At 41.2% G+C, this 25304-nt stretch overlaps 1 protein-coding gene across 2 annotated transcripts in view; it reads right to left on the bottom strand.

Moving 5' to 3' along the window:
• Positions 1 to 1995: 1995 nt before the first annotated feature.
• Positions 1996 to 25304, bottom strand: part of spag9b (sperm associated antigen 9b) — a 39085-nt gene continuing 15776 nt past the window's right edge. Inside the window, exons 5-29 of one of the 2 annotated variants that reach the window (XM_053413500.1) lie at positions 21863 to 22010; positions 18635 to 19076; positions 18432 to 18525; positions 16656 to 16780; positions 16087 to 16144; positions 15014 to 15166; positions 14837 to 14894; positions 14456 to 14586; positions 13837 to 13894; positions 12547 to 12728; positions 11439 to 11568; positions 11217 to 11306; positions 10863 to 11024; positions 10244 to 10415; positions 9327 to 9536; positions 9102 to 9243; positions 8138 to 8266; positions 7965 to 8045; positions 7796 to 7863; positions 7117 to 7265; positions 6343 to 6514; positions 6118 to 6231; positions 5463 to 5642; positions 5073 to 5204; positions 1996 to 4984 (exon numbers count right to left, since the gene is read on the bottom strand). In XM_053413500.1, the coding sequence (XP_053269475.1) occupies positions 4866 to 4984; positions 5073 to 5204; positions 5463 to 5642; positions 6118 to 6231; positions 6343 to 6514; positions 7117 to 7265; positions 7796 to 7863; positions 7965 to 8045; positions 8138 to 8266; positions 9102 to 9243; positions 9327 to 9536; positions 10244 to 10415; positions 10863 to 11024; positions 11217 to 11306; positions 11439 to 11568; positions 12547 to 12728; positions 13837 to 13894; positions 14456 to 14586; positions 14837 to 14894; positions 15014 to 15166; positions 16087 to 16144; positions 16656 to 16780; positions 18432 to 18525; positions 18635 to 19076; positions 21863 to 22010 (3499 nt within the window). In that variant the 3' untranslated portion in view covers positions 1996 to 4865. Of the gene's footprint in view, positions 4985 to 5072; positions 5205 to 5462; positions 5643 to 6117; positions 6232 to 6342; positions 6515 to 7116; positions 7266 to 7795; positions 7864 to 7964; positions 8046 to 8137; positions 8267 to 9101; positions 9247 to 9326; positions 9537 to 10243; positions 10416 to 10862; positions 11025 to 11216; positions 11307 to 11438; positions 11569 to 12546; positions 12729 to 13836; positions 13895 to 14455; positions 14587 to 14836; positions 14895 to 15013; positions 15167 to 16086; positions 16145 to 16655; positions 16781 to 18431; positions 18526 to 18634; positions 19077 to 21862; positions 22011 to 25304 lie in introns of both variants that reach the window. The other variant, XM_053413499.1, reaches the window with a different exon arrangement.

Here is a 25304-nt window from a genome sequence, read left to right as displayed (position 1 = left end):
ACATTAAGCCTAATTTTCAGCATGTTCTTTGCAGGAGCAGCACAGTGTTGCTATGAACAGACTTCTGCTGTGGTATTAGAGGGACCTGGATAAACCCTGTGTACATCCCCAGAGCCACCATCTGGCAGCCTTACATAACTGCAGAGCAGACTGTGGTAATGCAAACACAACAGAATGTACCTGTACTTGCAAGACTGGTACAAACATGTGTGATCTTTCTTGAGTCCTCACAGTTGTTTAAATTGCAGTATACGAAAATGAAGATTCAGGAGTTGAAGCTGAACACTTTGAGTTAACAGAGACTAACAAAAATATCTCAGCCTGGATCAGTGACTTCCATAAAACAGCAAAAAAAAATTCTCAAAGGTAAAAAGTGTTAAATAGTAAAATGTAGCTGCAGGCTTAAGCCGAATCAGCTCAAACAGGTCATGTTGAATTGTGGGTGATGTAAGAACCGGGTATTGTCAAGGAGGGAAAATAAAAAAAATATTATCGCGGATTCTGGTTTGTTGGTTTTGAGTTCGTTGTGATGCTTTTAATGTCCAAATTAGGCAGTGATATAAAGTATAATTTTAATGGTGATATTATTATCGTTGATGTACGATGGAGGAAAACCATATCGGATAGATTTAAAATTGTAATACATTCTTGGGGTAGGACTAGATGTCTCTATTTCCTTTTCAGACAAGTAATGTTTATTTACTTATCACTTTTTGATTGATTACTTGAATATTTTATTTTTAGGGGATTGCTGTTTAGGCGTGTGTGCATATGCATGACATAAACCGTACATGTTTGTATTTATGAATTGTATTTGTGCTTTATCATATATACAGGTCTATATTTAAACTTTCTCTTGTGTTTGAGAGCAATACCTACTCACCTACCGATTGATCGACCAACCGAACAACTGACCTGCCTACCAACCTTCCTCCTACCATTGAGACTTTAATTATTTTTTTTTACCCATTTGAATATTATGAAATTTATGGGATGAAACAATTCTCTTGCTCAGTTGGTTAGACTAGAAAATGCTTGGTCATCTCTTGAAAAGCTGTCCACTCACAAACACACTGTAATCAGCTTACGCCATTGTTATGATTTCCATCACAATCACTTTCCATTACTGTATCTGTGTACTATTACTTAACCTTCTACTCCGCCATCAAGACCGTGATCCATGACAGCCGGGCGTCGTGCTAAGAGCTCGGGAGGCGATTAAAGCCTTTCTATCAGTCTCTCAGCTCTGCTAAGCACCGGTTCAGCCTCATTCAAAGGCTGAAACCGAGGCCCTGAATAGATCAGTGGTGGACCAATCACATGCAGGGGAGGAGTGCCTCTGTCCTTCCACTGAAGTCACCAGGAAAACACTATTAGGTTGTAGATCAAGTGCGCCACCTAGTGTTTGTAAAGTAATGAAAAATCTCTGAAGGATCAAAAAAACAAAACACAAGCTTTGCTCTTAGGTTTTGCACAAGTGACATAGCAGCCTGGGTGTGTTTACCAATATTGTTTAAATATCTTCAGATTGACTGAACCTGAATTTCCATTCCAGAGATTTGTGAGCAAACCAAATGGTGAAAGTGCCATCCATTCAAATCCATGCATAATTGGAGGTGGGTATCTGTGTAGTTATGGTTACGAATCAGGATAAAAATTCTAATGAAACAAACATTAACAGGTTTTGCTATTTATGTCTCTTTCAGCAACGGAAAGATTTTTTATTAGATGAGTTTGATGATTTTTTTAATAAATGTATACTTTCTTCATTGTTGTGTTTATTTTGAGCCAATAAAAAAAAAGATTTGAAATGTTTCAGTAAATAAAATGTTTAAAATGAATGCTGGTGGTGCTGCCTCACTGCCACAGACTGTTGAATAGAATGAGGTTCTTAATCTCAACAGTGACACTTGTACGCTGTGAGAGAAGCCTACTGTTTTACCCCTGAAAGTCAATCTACATTTTTCTGCATCACAAATTTAACAAGCACACAAAAACTTTGCCCACAAAATTTGCTTTAATTAAATGTTAAAAATAAGTAAGGCTAGAGATGCTGCAGACGTACGAGATGGTGTTCGTACTGCCGATTAAGAACAGGGGGAGCACCTGGCGAGACACAGGCGAGCATGAGCGGGTGGGAGGGACGACACCTGCGTGGTGTGACGGGGGGGAGTTACCTTGTGGAATTCAGTTTGGTTTGTTTGTCCTGCATTGGAGACACCGAAACGGATTCTGTCAGTGTGGACAGGCTGCACAGCCCCCCCCCAGCCACTCCTCTTCCTCTTTTCTCAGAGACATAGTGCATAGCTGCGTAAGTTACCCCCCACAAAACAAACTCCTCATTCCAACAGCAACAACTGTTGTCAAGACAATCAACTCAAGCCATTTTCATGGTTAATACATATATAATCATATATATATATATTCATATTCAATGTACAAAGATACATTCTGAATTGCAAAGGCTCAATCGTTGTAAATAAATACTGAAATGGCTAAACATAATATTTTCCCTCCTCTCTTGGAGAGAAGACACACACACACACACACACACACACACACACACACACACACACACACACACACACACACACACACACACACACACACACACACACACACACACACACACACACACACACACACACACACACACACACACACACACACACACACTCCCTCTCTCCCTCTCTCCCTCTCTCCCTCTCTCCCTCTCTCCGTCTCTCCGTCTCTCCGTCTCTCTGTCTCTCACACACTCAAACGACAAGGACAGGCCTCGTTGATATTGTTCAATACAAAGAAGACAAAACAAAACAACATACCAGTGCAGTGTACTGGTACACAGAGGCCATAAAACAGTCTCAAACAAACAGCTTGTGCACTGTACTCTCAGAGAGGACAGACTTATAGATACAAAAAAAAAAAATTTGAACATAAAAATAGAATGAAAACAATTTCTGAAATCATCAGTTTGATATTAGGAGGGGATATCACTGAGACATTAAAACAAACATTGTCATAAACAAAGAGGGGCAAACTGTCAACATTTGAGATTCTTGAATGCAGAGATGAGGATTAGAGGGGAGGTGGTGTAACGCTCTTTTTCACGGCTTGTTTTATTCTCTCATAGTAACAGGTCCAACACATTCTCATCTCTCACACCCGCAAAATATTTCAATTTCCAAATAAGAAAAGTCTAAAAATATATCTCATCTCTACACTGGGAATTCAGTTACAAAACAATCTCTCATGTTATCTACAGGGACACTGCAGACAGATGGACACGGTTACTGATTCAGCAAACTATCAATCTCTGGTTCTTTAAGCTTTGGTAGCGAACGTAATATTATTTCATCAAAAATAAATACTCTGTCACACCTGAAGAAGCCTGCAATCTCAGTGCTTTCAAAGCTCCACACCTAAGGCAGATTTGAAAGAGTCCACTAACTGGAGCTGACGGGTAGACGCATAGCAGAGGGTTGATAGCATCCTCATGTTTAGTGCTAGATTAAATAGTATCCTATATGAACTGGGGATTGGAGTATGTACTGGTTTACAGTATGATCCAGACGCAGCTGGAGTTGAAAAGCTAACTGCTACCAATACTGTAACACCAGTGAGTGTTTCTCATGTATTATCATTTCATTCAAGACACAGAGCATCGGATTTCCTGGAAAATAAAAACCTGGTGATGTCTGAATAAGAATTTACAGCTACTGCCTGTGTGAAGCTGCTAGCATGCTCACGATGACAATGCTGTCATGTCAATGTTTACAATGTTTAGCATTTAAACATTTTTCTTAACACTGCAAGGACATTTGTCATAATTTTTGTGAATTTCTCAAGAAATAATGCACAGATTTGAATCAAATTAAATTTAGTTACTAGTTATTCTACTTGGCTCTTTCAATGAGGTTATTTTACCATTACTGTTTGTCTGTCCGTGAGCAGGATTATAAAAATCTACTGAGCCTATATCCATCACATTTTGTGTCGGGGTGGTGCAGGACCCAAGAGAGAACTAATGGAACATTTGGGCATGAACTAAAATACTGGCTAAATCTTCTTTTTGACCTGACGATGGCGCTAAGTGAAGTCAGGGGGATTGATTTTGAGATCGTACATATCTTTCATAAAAACCATGCAATGCTCTGTGATTCGAATGAACTGTTAATCCATGAGAGACATTAACCTCCTGCTCACCACTAACCAGATGAAATGTGACATGTTGCATTTCATTTAAACTAATCCTGAGAACTAAAGAGAACTGACGATTGATTACATTTCTTGACTCAAAGGAACAAAAACAAATTTGATCAGAGGTTCACCAAAAAAAACCACATGATTGGCTCCCACACACAACAGCCCCAGTCCAACATTATCAACAAGGGAAGTCACGGGTGATTATCTTTTGATTTAAACATCTGATTTAGCATCAGCACACAGTAACAGGGCTGATTGGAGGGAACCTGGGTGTATTTGCTGATCAAATGTAACAAAAGAAAAGTATTGGTTGTGTAGTCAGCAACAGCTTTACCTCAAATAATATTAAAAGACAACAGATTGATATTCAAATCTTTAAAACAAAAATAAAAACAAGAAAACAAGTAATAAAACAATAACATGCAGTTTGTGTTTACACTGCTCCACTCCAGTTTACCAAAGAGAAAAAGCTCTCAGAGCAGTTTCTGCTTGTTTCACGCTTATTGTTCAGGTTTGAGGAGAAGGACAAAAGTGCTGATTAAACCCGCGGCTGCAGAGGGCGGTCGCTCCCCTGAACGCCTCCTCTGTGGCTGCAGGTTTGAGAAGAAAAAGGCAAATTGGGACTGGGGGTTAAAGGTCAGACTTCCGTCAAAGGTCAGACTTCAGTCCTCGTTTCCCAGGACCTGCCACACGATAAGGTGGCTGCGCTCGGCTTTGGCCAGGAAGGGCTGCAGTTTCATTGGGGCATCGTCTCCTTCCTCTGCCTCGCCCTCCTCATCACCTAGAGACACACAGAGGCAGCAGGTTCTCTCAATCTAATGCAGAAATATAATAATAAAAAATAACAACTCTTCATCCCGTAAACTTACCCATTCTGAAGTCTATGTAACCTTCTCCTCCGCTCATCACCAACATAGACTTGGTTCCTTCCTGAGATGAGGCATCTGTTGCCCTGTCACCTCCTGCTTCTCCTCCACAGGAGGCAGATGGAATTGCGTGACCTGAGCGGACAGACACACAAACTGTGAAGAACATCAGCTCTTCTTATCAGGTCACTGACTTGATCTCAGGTGGTCATTAATCTTCCTTTGAAACTATGAGGAGCACAGCAGTGTTTAGAGGGAAATCATCTATTACATGACACATACGGACGACCGAGAGATTTCAAACTACCATCGTATGGCTTGGAAACATCCTGCTCAGTAACAGAGTAAGTAAAAGCATTGGAGGACCTATCGACAAACTGCATGGTTAATTACCTGGGACAGCAGTGAAGAATTTGACAGCATCCCGGTGACCATGGAAACAGAGCTGAGCCTGAGCCATGGAGCAGTATGGAACGAACGTCCCTGCTGTCACTTTGTCGCCGCTGTCGTCGCCGTAGACGCGGACCACACTTCCTGGATGGTTACCTGCTGCCTTCGCTGCCGTGGTGGCTGCTAATGAATCAGTGAGTGTGAGAGAGTCAACTCAGAGTCCTCAATTCATGTAATCCAGCTCAAAGATAATGTTATATGAATGGGACAATTAATTCTGTAAAACACTTTTATTGTTGTGAATATATTAGATTACTGTCTATGACAATATATTATCAACAGTTTACTTCACTATATACTTCGAGACATATCTACTTAACGGTCATACCCAATGAATACGTTTTTTTTTCATGTTTAAAAGGGATAAAAAGTGTTTAATAGATAAAAAGTGTTTATAGTTTAGTTTTTATCGTTTATTATACATCTAACAAAGAAGACCAAACTTCATTAATTGAACAATAGCTTCCTGTCAGAGTCCGAATGGAAAAAATTGCAAGATATAAATGTTATGGCTATTGTGTGTGTGTGTGTGTGTGTGTATGTCAATAATAATTATAACAATAATATATTCAAGAAATGCCCCAGCTCTTGAACTTACATTCTGTTAGAGGGATGGAGATGATGACTCCGTTTCCAGTGCCCATCCACAGACGATTACATGACACAGTGAGGGCTGTGATTCGCACGAATGAGAAGCCAAGTTTCCCCGTCCCTGAGAAACAGGTATTAAGAACACATTCAAACCAGACTTAAAGAGGAAGAAGTCTGTAAAACCCATAGGACATGTGATCAAAGATGCCTTGATAACAGGCAGTGAACTGACCCAGCATCTTGCTGACGTAGGGCTCGATGTCGACATCCTGGAGGTGTTGGTAGGTGTGAGCGTGGAACAGCCTGAGAGTGGAGTCCAGCCTGATGGACACCCAGATCCCATCACCGTCCCAGGCCAGCAGTCGTACCTGACTGTCTGCACGAGGGTGGGCGTCAAATGACTTCTGCAGAGGACAGAGTACGGGCAGACGAGAGACGTGTGGTTAAAGAAAAGTGAAGGAAGGAATCCTGAAGACATGTATCTTAAAATAACAAAATGGAACTTTTACTGAGCAGCAGCGCCCTCTGCAGCCACACTTGATGAACATTAATACTGTAAAAACAGATTTTGAGCAAGCAAGTGGTTTTCATCAGAGAGACAACAGAGCATAGAGCAAGAACAGGGTGGGGGGTGAGGAGTGGTAATGAAAGGGGCACCATTCTCCATATTCCAAGTCAGTGAATCTTCAAAGAAATTCTGAGGTAAGGTTGCATCTCAAATTAAATTTAGGCACATTGAAGCAGGAACAGAAGACGTTTAATCAGCAGCATTAATGATGGCTCTCCTCCATCAGCTCAGCCATTGTCAGGGACAGGCTTTCTACAACTTTTCATGGATTAGAGCTATTCTTCATGTTTCTAAATTACAACTGTGTTTTCTTTCAAAATACTTCCTCTGAAAATCGATTTGTTTGATTAAATCACACTGAAGGTTCTCGTCTCTACTCAGTCTCTGTTTAACGCTCATCAAAGACATTCTAAATGCAAAGGGTGAATCTGGCCATACCTCGATCTTCATGGCTTTGGGCTGCACCACATAAATCTTGTTCCTGTAGCCACACCACACCTTGTCGTGTACGACAGTCATACAGCGGATGGAGTGGTGCGGTCTCCCCATGTCTATCAGGTGGTAGTTTGTCAGGTCCCACTGTCCATCTGATGGAAGCAAAGGAAGTCAAGGTACACATAGACACACACATTTATACAGTACTTCTATACGCAGCACATTTTATATTACACACATCCATAAACTGATGGCACAAAGTAAGAGGTTATTTGGGTGGCATCGTATTGTAGGGCAGTCAAGAATCGTCCTTATAATTTTTATATTCTAATTATATTTACGTTTTAATAGAACTTTACCAATTATTACTCTGTACCATGAATAAAGCGCTGCATCTCGCTGCTCCTCTAGAGCCTCTATTTTCTAAACACCACACGTGTGCGAGCTGCAGCAGATCAGTGAAACAGCCGTTACATGCTACACAATAAATGTGTGGCCCCGGCGTTACGTTTACAAATGTGATGGTCAGAGGCGAGAGAATAAGGACGAGTCAAAGATCCAACATATTTATAAAATATATATAGGAGCACACATTTGAATGATATAGGTTCGTTTAAAATATAAATTATAATGGAACAAATGTGTCCCTGCAGCCCATTTGTCACAGCTCATGTCCACTCACCTACTCCTCTGTGGAATATGGCTAAAGTGCCATCAGAGAGGCCGACGAGAACACGCCCCTTCACATGTCTGTGGGACAGAAACACGCGTTGACAGAAATCAGAGGTTTAAATGAAGAAATGGGCCACATGTGTAAAGCTCACGGATGTTAATCATTTCACTATACTCACACTATGCCGAGCACAGCGTCCTTTAGCTTTATGGAATGGAGACATTTCTTCCACTGGGCCACAGAGGAGTGAACATATACGCTAGAATCAGAAAAGAGTTCTCAGTCATCACATTTCTTGAACTCTGGACACTGAAAGAACAATTTTGGACAAAAAAAACAAATCACACTCACAATCCATTCTGTGCACCCAGCCACATGGTGGGCAGGACGCTACTCATCTTCTGAGCCTCCTCTCTCATCAGGTCCTGCTCCTCAGCTGTGGGGTTGGAACTTACACCATCTTTCAACAGATCACTCTCCCTGGTCATCGGAGACAACATCACATTTAATACTATGACAGTTAAACGTGTCTTTTATATATACCCCGACCTCTGGTTTAACAGACCTCTGAAAAAGCTGACATGTAATGTATGAAAAATTAACAACAGTTAAGTCAATCATTCAAACTGTATAAGCCACACACATTAACAGTAATGAAGCAAATTCAGTTAAATTGTATGAAAAATATTGACTTTAAAATCCTCACAGCAGACAGACCATGTTGGTTTTCTAACTTCACACTGACTGCACTGTAAACTGTTTATATAAAATAACAGGACGTCATTTTACCAATTTCAGAAAGAAAGCTGCAACCAGCATCACTACAGGCCAAGCAAACACACCATTCCAGACAGGCAGGATTAGAACAGACACTGCACTAGTTACTACTACTTCACATGCAGGTAGCATCTTAATCTTGCAACAGTTGACCTGGAGCAAATTTTAACTACTTTATTTGGTGTCACATTTTATGTATTGATGCTGATGTAAATTTATTATGTTAGTTATTATGTTTCATAAAGGGATATATTTAAGTTAAATACAAAATTTGAGCAGATAGTTATTTTTTGTATTTGTATTATATTTCACAACAGACAGTGTTTCTATTAGTTTTCACTGGTTTTGTATGCTTGTCTGACAAACCCACAAAGTTTGGCTTGAAGGTGTTATGCACTGCAGTGATATTTAACCATCAAAGAAATATTTGCATGTGATACATGAACAAGATAAATGTTTAACAATGATTCGGATTAGGTTTATTGGATTGACTGAAGTGCGATGACTCTGTGCTGGGTAATGGGCCACCTGATGTTACCTCTGAGTGTAGTTGGCTGGAGCCTCTGGTGTGGGCTTAGCTCCCAGTGGATCAGTGAAGACGTGCTCGGTGTAGACACCCCTCAGGGTTTCTCTGTGGTCAGAGAGCCCTGCGCTGGCCTCGGTGGCCTCGGTGGCTTCTTCTTCTAAAGAGAAGATCATCTCTCAGCAAACTCTGTCATCTCATATGTGGGTAATTTGTCACTTGGAGATGCTAACGCCTTACCAGTCCCTCCATCTTTCCCAGGACCGTCTGCGGTCTGGGGAATAGCGACTGATCCTTCAGCTTCACAGCCCACGACAGTGATGCCTCCGAGCACGCCTTCTTCTCCTGTTGAGATGCTGTTGGTTGCTGTTGAGCTGCCATCTTCCACTGGTCCTGCCTCAGAGTTTGGAGGTACTTCCTCACCAGCTGGGTAGTCAGTCTCTCTTGCACCTAAATAAAAACAAGCAATTAAATACGGAAAGCATGCTGTCCCCCATAGCTGATGCAGTTCCTCTGCGGGCCACTGAATGCAAAACAACTTAGTCACCCACACATATCAGTAATTAAACCATCTTTTCCAAGGCAGCCCTTGCAGACATGAACTCCAGAAAATGTCCAGACACACTGTCAATTGCCAACAGGACTTTGTGTTTCACATATGAACAACACAGCAGGAGATTGTCTAGGAAAACGTCTGCAGCATTTGGGTGAGGACAATAAATTTCCCTAGAATTAACAAGCTTTTGTTTACAGCACACTGACACCAGCATCTGCCCTTATCACCAAAAGCTCTTAATACTCATTGTCTTTCCAAGTTGACATTTTCATCGGCGTCTTCCGTGTGTGGCTCCTCTTTTTCCTCGTAAGATATTTGATTTCTTTTGTTTTGTTTTTACAGTTTGCATCCGTCAAGCATTGGAAACACCATCAAAACGCCTACTCAGTCGCATAAAATTCTCCGGACATTGTCCTTCTGTTCTCTCATTTTGGGGTTGGTAGGAAAAACTTTGGAGAATGTTGGGAGCAACTAACTTGGAATTCTTAACATACAGCCCCTCCTGATAATTTCATGAGAAAGTCCAGAGTCCGTGCATGTCTAAAGCTGCATATGTTGATTTGGTAGCACAACTGGGAAGCACGTATATCCATCCACTGACCTGGAACGCTGGTGATGCAGAGGACATGGGAGTCACAAACAAAGAAGCTCTCCAGGATGTTTCCAGGCTGGTTGGCATCAATGACAACAGCTTTAGTGGTGGACTGGGTGCTGGTACAGATCCACACCAGCGATGATAACTCGTCCTGCTGCCGCAGCTCCATCTGTTGCTCCTGCAAAAAATGTTATATGTGTAGGACAGCTAACTTAATAACATGAAATAATTGCATGTATGTGACAGACTATATAAAGCAGAGCGGTGCGTCTCCACTCTCTCCAAATAGCCAGAATTAAGACAAAAATGGTGCCATTTTTTGCATTCGGAACCAGAGTCTGCACGGGTCTGGTTAAATTTGGACTTTTAAGATTGGTCCATGTCCCAACAACTACCATGGAGGAGGCAGGAGTTATGACCTATAGATCAGTCAGCCATCAGAGACGTTTGTCTTCACTTTTGGGGGAGCTGTCAAGTCGTCCAACTTTTCATATAGTCTATGGTATGTGAATGTGTGTATTTGTAGCTACAGGTTCCTTTTTCAGGTATTATGGGTTTATTTCTTTCATGATGTGAACACTTTGGCGGTACTGAAACAAGCAGGAGTTTGTGAGTGTGTTTATACTTTGATGTCTTGATCCAGTTTGTCCAGGCTGCTCTGACAACCTATCTTCTTTTTAGGGCTCTCAGGTCCAGGCACGTCACTGTAGAACACACTGGCTCCTACGATCGATCCTCCGTCTCTGGTTTTACCTCCAGAGAGATTCACACCGGCAGCACACCACAGCTACAGCACGGACATGCAGTCAAATACAATGACATTGCAGCGAGATATAACAGTGCTTCCCTTTCTTACCATTTAGATTAAAAAAAGGAAGCTATTGAGAGATATACACCACAGCTAAGGAACAATCATGGCTAAGGCTAAGGAAATTACCCATAATTCCATGCAATGCACAACACAAAATAGTAGAATCACCTTCACAGAAGCATCTTTCTCATCCAGTGGTCTGAGGAAGACAGGAACAGGCAGATTCTTCATCTTACTCTCTGCCTGACCTCCATTTGCCTGCAAAGTCAAAACATGACAACGCTGTGGGACATCGTATTTCTCTTACAGCTTACATGACATTGTGATTCTACAATAACCCCATCACCAGACTGTATATACAGAATGTCCTGTAGGTAACCATGTCCTTACTTTGTGCTTCTTGGGCAGGCTCCAGCCGTACGCCTGCACTCTGCCGTCCTCTTTCTGGACGTGAGCTTTGACTTGCTGGTACTGCGCTCTCTTCTGCTCTCGCCTGGACACCACGTTATCAGCTGCCACTCTGAGGGACATCACCGTAGCTATATAAGTATCTAATAGGGTCTATTATAAGGTTTCCATAGGAATCTTAAAGTAGTTATTGAAAACTGCTATACAAAGAAAGCTCATTTCATGTGTCTGATTGTAATGATCATTCAGACGAGGGAAGAGCATATGCAGACACAGTTACAAAGCCATTGGACATCATGGTGAAAGGAATTTTTCATTTCACAACCAAATCTAAACTAATGATGAGGAGAAGTTACTGCAGTTTCTTTCACATCTGTAATCTATAAGAAAAATTAATTATGTTACCCTTTTCATTCAGGTCGATTGTACTCTTTGCTATTAATTAGAGCTCATATGATTACTCAGTTGGCCCATTAAAGGGATGTGCATTTACGTATATTTTGTATAAAAATATGTTTATTTTCTTATTTCAAGCTCTGTATATTCTGGTCTATTTGTGTTTTCTTTGTATTTACTTTATGTATAATTAACTTTTTAACAGTCTGTGAACGACAACTGGATCAGTAATTCAGACATTGGATTTATACTAACATCACAAGGTGACTGATGTGACCCTGAGATGGTACAATAGTCTGATTAAAAACTGCAGCAGCGCAATCTACAGCCACACGTCAATTTATTCCGTTGCGCGCTGTGTCTGAGGAAGTAAGTGGTTATTACGGTTGTTATTACAGTTGATCCCCAGCTTCCCGACCCAGGATGAGCTGCTGCTGTAACAAATACATTAAACTCTGTTTCTGAACATTGGATATAAACACTGGTTTCAAATGACCTCTAAGTCTTTTTTAACAGACCTACAGTTCAGCCGTCCTCTTGAACCTGCTTCTGCGCTACGCAATTCTCACAGGAGATCGTACACACTCACCAAAATTACAGTGAAATAAACAATAAAAGTATTAAATCATAATCCAATTTCAAATTCCATAGTCCAAGGGAATTTGACCATCATTATTTCCCCTGAGTGACTTACTCCTCATTGAGAAAATCAAAGGCTTTGCTCTTGTCATTGGGCAGCTGCTGCAGGGTGGTACTCCTCTTCTTGACGGACGGCTGAATCTGAGCGGTGGGCGCGTTGTACTTGATGTTCACTGGCGCCTCCGTCGCCGGCTTCTTGGCTGCTCCGCCCGACGAGCTGAACAAACGGCTGAAACTAAAGGTGTAAGGGCGGGGAAGTGGGGAGGAAGAAGGACAAAACAAAAAAAGAAGAAGCACACAGACAAACATATAGAGGGGTGGACACAAGCAGTAGCTCCAGCAGCAAAAGGCAGGGATCAACATTTAAAAAGGTTCTTCCCCATGCTAACACACCTTGGCAGCTGACATACAGGTAGCAGCTAACCAATATTCATTTTCATAGTAACCCATCACGAAGTCAATGACCTATCTCCTAAACAGCAAAGAATGATGGAGGGCAGGGTGTGCGGGGTTAATAATGTGCATTGACTAGGATGTTAGTGACCAACAAAAAGCAAAAATGGCCTGGCCTTCTAACTCTATGGTGAAAGATAATAATGCATCTATGTCACTACATCTGACAGTTTTAGAAGAAGCAGCTGATTTACCACAATCTTATTGAATACTAAACCACAGATAGTGTTCATCTAAAAAATTATTATTAAATAATATTTATTTCTTAAATCTTAAATTTAATCCCATTTCTCTGCCTTCTCTCCCTTTCACTGAAGTAACCCTGCCAACACACCTCCTGGAAACAGACGTCACAATGCAGAATATAGAGGGACAGACAGAAACAGGGCAGAGGAGACAGTGGATTTATCAGTTTTAGTTTCTCTTATATGCAAAGCAACCTCTTAGCCAAAAGATCTGCCCCCAAATAATTGTCCTTCAAACCAAACCAAAGTCATTCCTGGTTAAACCCAACAAAGGAGAGCCTGGATCAAATGACAGAATATCAGTCTTCACCACATTCATTTCCTCAATTAGCAAACAAGTGTAATGTCCCAACCTCAGCCACCTCTATTTAATAAAAGAATCAAAGACTACTGTGGCAGCACAGCAGCTCAGATCTGAGATCAGAGCCACTGTTTTCTTACTGGCTCTCCTCTGTTAAGAGTTTGTTGTCAGAAGCAGTCAAGATAAGACACGTGTTAACATGTCAGAGATTTACCTACATCCTGGAGAACAACCAATCAACATGGAATACAAAAAGAAAAGTGAACAGTGAAACACTTAAATAACACGGTGATCACACTGAGGTTGGTTGAGTTGTGAGAATGAAAGAAGTGGAAAGAGGAGCTTACAACTGCCAGAGGCTGGATTTCTTCTTCTCCGGAAGAGCTGGATTATCCTTTGAAGCCCTGAGAAAGAAAAATTCACTTTGAAATAAAGCTGTGGCTCTTCGCTAGCCTCACGAATTCGATTATGATTCACCTGTCAGCAAGTCAAAATGTACAGTACTTCTAAATGCATCCAGATCCTCCGATTTCTATTAATCTATTATTGTTATTGAGTTGTTCAGTTCAGATATGTGTGCTGCACCTAAAGGAAAACATCAGAGTAGCCTTTGCTCATCTATCATAGGGTTGGTCCTGCCAGCGCCCCTGTATTGAGGCCCATTTCTCCGTGCTGGTCAACAGAAGATGCTCCTCCTCTTTTCTTTTCAAATCACTCACACATAGAGATATCTTTATAATAACCTTGTGAATTAATAATCATGTGTTCATGGATCAGTGGGGACGTGTGATAATCTGTAGGAGGAACTTCTCTCCTGTCTGCAGCTTGTATGCAAGTTCTGTTTTTATAACCATGTCTTTACACTTTGTGAGCTTTTCAAATTGCATTGTGTATAAAGGCAATTTGGAGGAATTTGTTAGGATTTCATATTGTCCACCACTTTCCTTGGTTTTCCTCTGTCTTACCTGATCATCTCTGTCCATCTGACCGCCTCCTGCAGCTCCATCAGTCTCTCCTTATACTGGTTCCTCTCCATCAGGACCCTGGCCATCTCCACCCTGGTGAAGCGCTTCCTCTGCGCTGTAGGCACATCACTCTGTAGGCACAACGCAAGCATGACACCAGTGAACCACTGTTCAAAACCATCTGTGAGAGAACATTTGTGTAGACAATACATGGCACATGCTATGAAGGGTTTGAGGTAAACATGACAAGACTTGGCTCCTATGGAGTTTGTCAGCATGGAATAGGTTGTGTTTGAAAATACTTCCAAGAATTATTGACCTTAATAAGATATAATGTTGTGATCCATTCACAAGCTGACATTGGAAATATCAAAGACTCACATCATCCTCATTCTCATTCTTGACTTTCTGTTTGGAATCTTCCAGCTCTGCTCGAAACCTGCAAGAGAGTACGTCGCTTCCACATTTACAACGTCCTTGTTTATAAAGTATATAAAATATTTAAAGCAGTAGATAAATAGATTTGTGTATTGTGTTCCAAAGTCCAAAACAACTCACTTCTTGAGTTCTTCCTCTAATTCTTTGTTCTTCTCCTCCAGGTTGGTTTTGGCCTGAGTGACAGCATCCAGCTCTCCCTGAAGAACCTCCTTCTCACAGGACAGTTCATCCAGGCGAGCGATCAGGTCATTTTTCACCACATTCAAAGCGTTTCTGAACACACATGTATAAACAAATGCATTATATAATGTATTTCATGTCATATCGTCATTTAACAGAAGGTGGTAGAACTGTCATGATTGTCAGAGATGAAGAAGGTAGGCGATATATATTAGGTAGTCCTCCTGAAGTTGGTAAATTAAGCTCAATCTTTAGAATTAAGTTTAGAGACATGGGCGGGTCATAATCTTGAATTTCAGTCATTTGTACCTCATGTGCACATTTTAAAATAAGATCAGGAAAATAACAGCTCCTAAGTCTTAACTTCAGGTGCATCAGTAAAAAAACGTACTTGATGTGTCAGGGTCACACACTTCAGTCTCACGACAATTTATCAAACACAAAGTATCATTAATTAACTACAACAACAAGCCTATACAGTACAAATAGGAAACTTATAGAATCTTGCCCTGGTTCAGGTACCTGCAGGTTGTATTACAGTTTAAAATGTATTTATATAAATTCAAGTAATAGTAAAATAAACAATGGGTGAGAACTAAAGTCTGTTCACATCTTAATCTTCTAATATGAAACCTAGTTGTCCGCAAGGATTTATTTTATTCTGAAAGCCTATGAAACCTTTGACCACTGTGCTTCCACTCAAATAAATGTCACTACTGACAGCAAATTAGTGAGTCCATCAAAAGAGAACACATTCAGACATAAATAACCAGTGGTGAATACATTCTCAGTGGCTTTGCTGCTTGTAAGATTTATAAAAAACAATTCACTGTTATAGCCGCAAGCTACTTATGTCATCGCTGAGGACGCATATTGACAGCTGCAGGAGCAGAGATACTGCAACAACTTTAACAAAAACTAAGTCACTTCAGTGGTTAGGACCTTTTTCATCAAGTGTTTATGTCATTATGTCTTCACATTTATAAATAACACAAATTATAATGAGCACTGACTTGGTCTCCAGCAGCTGGGTGTTCTCATGGATAAGATGTTCGACTTCCCGACCCATACCTGAAAAGGATAGGCCATAATGTGAACACTAACAAATAATCATCTTATCAAGTGCTCCTGTGTAAGAGGGGGAAATTGAAATTATATTTTGGAAAATAACATCAATTTCTATTCTACACACTAACATATTTCATTCTTACCTAGAAAGTTGAAATCTGAGTCAAGCAAAGAACAATGCAAATGAGAAAGAGGTTTATGAGATTCAATAAAATATTGTAAATTTTTCCTGTGAGTTAAATAGTTTCAACTGAATCTACCTAGCCTAAATGCAACACTGTCCTTCACAGAAGAATAATCTGTTCTATCCATTAAAAAGGTCACAGGGGGGTGGAAACAAACAAGGAGCTGGGGAATCTGGAGAGAATGAACTGATACACACCAGAAAACTCATCTGCAAGGATGGTAAAGCCCGACAGCCAAAGAAAAGATGATTAAGAGAATACGACAGGGGGAGAAAATGGTTTGTAAAAAGTGGCCACATGATAAGTTGTAAGAGATTTAAGTTTCTTACCCAGTAGGTCAGCGCCTTCGTCCATGTCTGCTATCAGGTCGTTTCCTGCAGACGACAGCTCCTCAAACAGAGACTCAGTGTTCCGGTCGAATGCTAGATTCTCTATGCCGCCTTTAACTGGTGTGCTGCATGGACACATGAGGGGGCAAGACAGAGGACAAGTGTTACTAGGATGAAGTGATGTGATATTGCACTTTGATAACCTTTGCCTCATATGGCTATAAGAGCTGTCACGTGGCTAAATTAATTCATGACAATATTATAATGAAAGGCTATGGCCGCCGCTGCTTCGGGGTCATGGCAGACACACATTTTAGAACCGGTGTCCATGGATTGAGCTGTTTTACCCTCCTGCTGACCTCTATTATTTGACACGATAACAATAAACACCAGCACTAATTAGAGTTCATTAGGACACGTACAGTACTTGAAGATTACTTTTGATTTGTTTGATTCGCTGAAAAGTTTATGAGATCTGGTGGCATCTGATTGGGGTGGTCGATCCGGATCGTGGTGGCAGCTCACCATGGACTTTGATTACAACAAGGGTACTTGATATACAATACGCCTAATCGCATATTCTGCCGTTACTGACAATAACTCCTCAATTCATTCATCATTACCGCCCCCTTCATCTCTATCAGGCATTTTGTTATTTAGAAACACTTTAAACATTGACACACTTCTCCATTATGTTACAAACACGCGACATATATTGCACTTCTGTCCATCCTGGGAATGGGATCCCTCTCTGAAGTTTCTACATTTTTTCTACCTGTTAATATTTTTTTTGTAGTTTTTCCTTACTCTTGTTGAGGGTTAAAGGCAGAGGATGTCACACTCTGTTAAACCCTATGAGACAAATGGTGATTTGTGAATCTGGGCTATATAAATAGAATTTGATAGATTGAGACACATATTTAAATACATTGAAAAAAAGTTAAACATTTTGCAAGACAAGACTTATTGCGCACAGTTGAAAAACACTTTATTGATGATACTAGCAACTAACGTTGACTTTGTTATTTTGTGTATCATCTCAATTTGGCGAATAAATTTGCTAAAAATACAAATATTTCCTAGAGTTGTGCAGAAGATCTTGGGAATTGAAAACGCCAAAGACAACGCAATATTTGGCTTGTTTTCCCCATAATGTATTAAATCGTTATGGTTTCTGTTATTGATAGTAGTACTAGTAATAGAAGTACTATTAAATCACTATTACATTTTATTTGCCTCACTATAGTTTCACATCTACGTCTCCTTCAGACCAACATTTGATGCAGATAGTAAAAGCATCACGATGTAGAGGAAGCATATGAATTAAGAGGCACTGGATTATTTACACAATATTATCATGTGTGTGATTAATTCAGTATCAATATTTATTTCTTAAATATTAGTTAACATCAACACCAATTTAATTTACCTTTTATTTATTGTTTTAAAATAGCCTAAGAGGTATACATTTCTTAATCTGTCAGTTTGTGTGCAGTTGACAGGGACTATACAATAATAGGGCACACTTTTTTTTCATATTCTCTATTGGCTGCCCAGCAGTCATTAATTTAATTTTAATATTTGAAATAAACCTTGTAAAGCTCTAAGTCAATTTGACTGTGTTGTATTTGAAGGTATGATACAAATGAAATCGCAAGAAATCGTAATATCGAATCGCAATACCCACAGAATCGCAATCCATATCGTATCGCCACCTAAGTATCGTGATAGTATTGATCGAGAGGTCCCTGTCGATTCCCGTCCCTAGTAACCTACCTTGTTCCTATGCAGCCATCAAGATCCATTTCCAGTTCAGGAGTGGATTCAATGATCGCCTGCACCTCAGACTTCTCCAGGTTGTCTGCTCCATCTAGTACAACCAAAAGAAAGGAAGATCTTAGGTTTGAATATATGGACAAAAGACTGGTACAAAATTGTTCGATTACGTAATCTGATATTCAAGGTGTTGGAGTACTGACCTTCACTTTTGAATGCAGTAGAAGCAGACTCCTGACTGTCATGTCCACGCTGACCCTGCTGCCCTTCCTGCACCGCTGCGATATTCTTATTGCTCTCTGGCTTTCCACCGCTCCTGTCCAGGTTCCTGTTGAGCCTGTCTGAAGCCTCCTGTTCCTGCAGAGGAGTGTCCACAGACTCCATGGCCACATCTGAAGCAGTGGTGGACACAGGTGTAGCAGAAGCAGATCCACCCGCATGACTGGACATGGGACTGGTGCCGGTGGACGCGCCATCGTGAGGGAATAGTGTGCGTGAGGATGTGGGGGTATTTGATTTAGAGGTACCGTCCTGAGAAGATCCTCCAGCTTGAGAAGACCCTGGAGCTCCACTTTTTGAGACGTTTGATTGGTTGTTTGGAGAACTGGTTTTGGAGCCGCTGCGGTTTGACCTGGTCAATTCATCCTTGAGATGAAGGGAGAGGAGGGGAAATAAGAACATAGAACTATGATCTTCATGATGTCAAAATTAAGAATGTCCTTCATTTCTAAGGTTATGTGCAGCTTACATTATACTGTACACACGCCACACAAAGAAACAGCAAACCAAACGTTATCAAGTCAAAAGATATATTGGAAAAAAATTCACGCCATTCACAAATTAAACTTCAAAAGGAAATATTAGAAATATTACCACAAATCGGAACTTTAAAAAGTAGGCTTACTCCTTGATAATGTGACGGACAAGGACTTGATTTTTTTTCTCTTAATAGGAAACTGTTTCCTGATTGAAGCCACGGCCCCCCCAACATATCACAATGCAGAGACACAGTCAAATGGGTCTTTTACATGGAGAAAATCCCAGAAGATTACAGCTGAAAACAGACAGGTTTATTGAAAGATGGTGCTGGAGCTCTGGCTTCTTGGTGCTTGTTATCCAGTATCATCCATCTTAGTCTCAGTGATGCCAGGTAACCAAAAGACAAACTAGTAACTAAGCCAAACTTACTTTGTGATGAAGGTAACAGGATGTTTCTGCTTCTTGAATTCATTCTCATTCTGGCAATGTGAATCATTTGAGTTCAGTTTTCAGACCAACTGCTCATGAGACATTTTGAGCCACTGACCTAACTCATCCCTGACCCAAGTTGGGGTTCAGTACTTTTAAAATATGAATTTGTGGCCAGATGAAGATTGCAGATCCGCCACATGCAGTTTCAATGAGATAAGAGGCATAAACAGCACCAGTGTGCTAGCATCATTGAATACAATCACACTTCACCACAACCGCAGTCAATAGAGCACACAACTGGGTTAGTTTGGTGTACACCAGGGTTATAGTTTCTTCATCGGTGACAGGTCTACCTGGTCATGATCAGCCTCCTCATTGGACGAACGCTCCTGCGTACTTTCACCTTCCATTCTGATTGGGGAGAACTGCTCCTCAAAATGACGGATATTAAAGACCTTGCTGATTAATGTTTCTTTAATGAGGAAACATAAATCAAAGCAAGTGGATGTGCTGTAGAATATGAGGTGTGTAGGAGAAAATAATACAACTAAAAGGCAGCTTAAAAGCTTAAAACCCATCTTGTAAATTGTGTAAATTTGCAAAATGGGAATTGTTGTTTCCCATTAGAACTGTCCTGAATGTGTAAATAAAACAAAGCTGAACTCCACGAGTCACCTAAGGAATCAGCAGTATCTATTGCTTCCTTTGGCAGCCAAGCTGAAAGTAAAATAATTTTACACAACAGATCAAACATCAGGGTTTTACCAGCTCTAATCAGTCCTGAGTGGCATGCAGATTCTTCAACCTTGTATTGATCAGTTAGGATAAATCAGTCAGGACTGAAGCAATCAAAGACACTGAACATGTTATGTTCGAGAACACCTCTTTCTCCATACTGTTTTCAGATGTACAGTTGCCGAGACATCTCACACAAGGGTATTAACGGAAAATAAAACTACAAAAGCCAATAAAAGGGAAGCTCTTGTACATTAATTCCAAGCACCTATATCATAACATCTCAAATACATAGGCATTCAATTTAAGCTGTAACTGGCTTAACCCCATTTTCACAAACGTCTGATCACCTGACCGCGGTCTCATTTCATCATCAACAACCACTGACGCTGACTTCCATTGTGGTTGTGTTTCCAATGTAAGCCTTTTGTAGATGTGTTGTGGCTTTTCATTCGCACTTTCCGTGCTTGTGTGAGGTGTCCCGGCCACCATACAGATGTATTTTCTGTTCCCTCTCTGAGCCAGGCTAGTCTCCTCTCTGCCCTGACGGGAGTATTTCCTTTCACCTCTTTTGTCTGCTGTCATGCTGCTGTCACCACTTTTGTTGCTATAGTAGCACTGAGCAGCCAATGGAGGGGAAGCTTCCCTCCTCTGCTGTTCTTTTGAATCCGTCCATTCTCTAACCCCCTCCAAAAAACATCCACACACACACACACACATCCATCCATGCACGCACAAACACACACTCGTCCACATGGTGAGAGGGTGGATATCATCAACTGTAAATCTTTGCAAAATGTCAAGTCAGGGGACAAAACACAAAGACACTACTGTGTGTCTGAACTGAGGGTGTCAAGTAAAATTGTGTGTTTGAGAGAGTGTAGGCACTGAGTGAGAAGGATGCTTTGCACTGCAACACTATAGCAACTTTACTTTACCCCAGAGCTACAAGTGAGGTCCTCAAAGCAATCTAACAAATATCAAACACCTAGCATGCCAATTTTAAAAGAAAGTAAAAAAATCCAGTATAAATGATACGTTACCAAAAGTCAAAAATACTATTACTTATTACAATGTTCACCTGACCCAGCGTCACCAAGACAAACAAATTAAATTTAGCGTGGTCATTAATATTCATGTTGGAGCCTTGCTGGCAGCATGGTTTCCAGCAGCAACACAGTGAAGAGACACTGTCCTTTCCACCCTCCCACGAGGTTAAGCCAGGCCCCAAAGTGGTACCACTTCCCCTGCTTCCTGGGCTCCAAGCCACCCGGCACACTCACACTATTAAAAATTCTGGACACACAGAACAATCCTTTCTCTCTGAAAACAAATGTACTCTTTTTGTTTCCACAACATCTTTTAAGTGAACTAAGGATGATGTCACCCAACTGATCCGTGGGAAGTTCTACACGCCAACTTCTGACAGTAACTTTTCAATTTATAACTGATGATATAAAGAGAAGCTGTTGTTTTTAAGTACTCCGGTTTTGTGTGTGTCATACCTTAAGGCTAGTGTTGGAACGTGGGTTGCTGAGGTTGTTATATCTCCATGGTTCAGAAGGGGTGTCCACAGGTACCCTTTGGAGGTCAGGAGTCATACCTTCAGTCCCAGGAAGTTGGAATATGCCCATGGAGACTGGACGCTCCTTTCTGGAGACAGAAAGAAACAAAAGGTCACACAAAAAGAACATGAACCCTATTTTGAAAGAAGACAACATACAAATGTTTGTGTGACAGCAGCTTGTTTTCAAGTTGTAGATTGTTTTGTTAGTCTAGATAACATCATGATGCAAGCACAGGATATTTATAGTGAGGAGAGGAGTGTAGGGTATGGACACATTTCTCTCTTTGTCAAAAGTCTGAATGTCTGAGTAAGCTTCACTTGGTAGATTAGACTTTAGTGTGGGATGTAGGGGTGTAACTATATATAACAAGATTGTCGACGTCTGTATCAGATGTATACTTTTCTGAATTGTTACACCGCTAGTGGGAGCTTTTTTTGACACACTACTTTGACACTACAGTTAAGTAACATACTTCTGACAAGAGATTCTACATTAGAAGCAGAGTCTCAACTCAGGGGCTGCATCCTTTGGAGGCTGAAGACTAAATACGTCACAGCTGCATGACTAGACTCTCCGATTATGAAAAAAAACTTGTTATTAACACGGGTGATAAATCATACTGCCATCCGCAAGAAACAAATGCTCCAACAGTGGGATCCTTTCCAGCCCAACCTATCCCAGGATTCCTTTCACTTTGTGACAAACTGACGAGACGTTGATGCTCGAAAACAAACCAAGCTTTAAATTTGCCTTTGCTAAATTAAATGGCTGTAATTCATTTTTAAATATGCCATGTTCCAGTGCATTGGAAGGTCAGCATAATTTAACCAGTCAAACAAACTGTGTGACAAGACTCTTCACAGATAGGTGTTGTGGCAAAGATTCCCTTGAGATAGTTTGGCACTGATGTGGTGTGAGTAGGAATAAAGCTGCTTGCCTCATCAAGTCCATTACCTCCCACTTATTAGCTAAGCCAATAACAAGTCAATTTGTATCTGCCTCTGGAACGGAGTTCGATTCTCTGTTCTGCAGAAGGTCACCTGAAGGACACTAAACAAACACCTGTTACCATCTCCAGGTCACTACTGTGATGATGCTGGCATCCACGGACGCAGCGACTCTAAGTACAATATCCATTCTGTGCAATGACAAATAGGTCCACTCTTAGTATTGGTTATTTATTTGTTGGCGATGTATTTTTAGGTTTAGTGTCCTTTGCTTCAGAGGCAGCACCTCGAAGTTTGTTGTTCTGCTTTATCTCATAATGATTCTATTAAAACTCACTTGGTGTCACATTTGGATGGATGTGGTCAAACCAAACCCTAGTTTACTGGAAACTCTAAACACCAAAAGACCAGCAAAACGCACTAACAAATTGCAACACATTATGATAAAATCACTGCTACCTACCGTGCATCAGAACAGGTACAAACCAGCAGCTAATTTCCCTCTTCTAACTAGGTATGAAAAACATATTGTACAGCGCCAGGGGAACAATGGCTGCCATAGTGAAAACAGCAGCCGGCAGGCATTGATGAAAAGCACCAGGCCCAAATGAAACAATGGACACACCACCATATTGAGAAAGAGAGAGAGAGGTCACATGCAGGCGTTGATGGTGACCGATGCTCCCTTTTGTTTTTTAAACCTAGTGGTGAGGCAATATCACACACCCAATATTTAAAAGATGATGTTTTGGTGAGAATAATCATAAATGGCTATAAACTTTGGAGGAATAGAACAAGCAGTGTGTGGTCTAGATGTGACTCTGCCAATAATAATAATACCCCTGCTATCTTGACCTACTTTTAGTGTGTGGTCTCATACTGCCCGACTACATCACATCCACATGGCAAATGACTGCATGGCTACAAATTGGCAGCGGCCACAAAGTAAGACAAAATCGATCAAGGTGCAGCCCTTTCACACACCTACGCAGTAAAATACAAACACACAAACACATACACGTTGTACCTGCTAGGTCTGGGTAAGGAGGGCAGGGCAGGTAAGCCGCCGGTAGAGACAGAGTAGTGAACCAGCAGCAGCACTGACAGAGAGACCAGCACAGCAGAGTTGATGACCACCGCTCCTCCTACAAAGCCAAAAACAAACAGCAGCATGCGCCCGGGGCTCATGGCCCCCCCAGGTCACGTTCCAGTGCCTCGCCGAGGTCCAGGGGGTTTGGGGGGCACAGGTGATGAAAGCCGATTGGATGAGAGGAGGGGTCACTGAAGAGCCAATTTCTCTCTGCTGTTTTTGGTTGGACTGTAACCACCACACCTATATGACGAGGTCAGAGGCCCCTTGTCGCTGGGAGGCAGTAGTGTATACTGCAGCTCAGAAGTGAAGCCGACGGAGAGGGAGCGTAGGCCAAATGCAGAGCGATCTGCTGGCAGCAGACCCCAACTACAGTAATCCTGGTGGCTTCAGAAGCAGCACTGATTGATGAAAGCAGGGCAGTAGCAGCACACAGCAGCACATCCACATCCACAGTGAGCAGAGAGAGGCTTCTCTTTTCCTTCACTGCCAAAATGCGACACAGCAGCCGCTGTGCAGTCTAGAACACTCTGACGCTTGCCCTCTCTCCCTGCGAGTAGAACCCACCCCCCCTCCCTCTCTCTCTCTCTCTCTCCTCATCTCGCTCGCTCTCTTTTGGATGCTGAGGCAGCTCGTTTCATATGCCTCCTCTCAGGCTACAGCCGATTGGCTGCAAAAACGGGGAGACTGATCGGAAAAGTTTGAGAGAGAGAAAGACAGATTGGCAGTGTTCCTGAATACACAGACACAGTCTAATATGCATAAAAATATGTTTTTTTAATTCTACAACAATACATATAGCGGAAGTAAGAAAACTATTTTGCACAAGTCACAATGACAACTAGTTTCTACCTAGCATTTAAATGTGTTTTTTTACACGATAAGTGAGGCTGACGAAGATTTGTTTGGTCGTGATTCATTTTGGTGGTTAACATGAATATTGGTAACAAATTTGAAAGAAATGTAACATAAGTGATGTGTTGTTAATGAGGCATGTGGAAGACTTCGACTCCGACCTGGTATTAGCATTCTTCCTGAGTGATCTGATCACATGTGGTCAGGTTTAAATACAGGAGTGAATGCACCCAAATGCATCTTTAACACGTCTTGGGATCTGATCACTCAGACCAGATCTCGGGGTGCTACAGCATGTGGCCAAAATTTTTTAGCTGTCTGAACGCATATCCTTCGAGGGCTACATATGAAGGACCACCTACCTGCAGACATTCTCTTACCCATTATTGTTTCACGATCAATCAAAAAACTGACTTTACTGACTAGGCACTTTATTCAGGGTTTCTCTAGGTTACAACAAGTTAAATGTAAGACCATTATGGTATTT

Source organism: Pleuronectes platessa, chromosome 21, assembly GCF_947347685.1.
Source record: "Pleuronectes platessa chromosome 21, fPlePla1.1, whole genome shotgun sequence".
Classification (NCBI taxonomy): Eukaryota; Metazoa; Chordata; class Actinopteri; order Pleuronectiformes; family Pleuronectidae; genus Pleuronectes; species Pleuronectes platessa.
The sequence above is the reverse complement of the archived record's forward strand: the minus strand, read 5'-3'. Positions and strand labels throughout refer to the sequence as shown.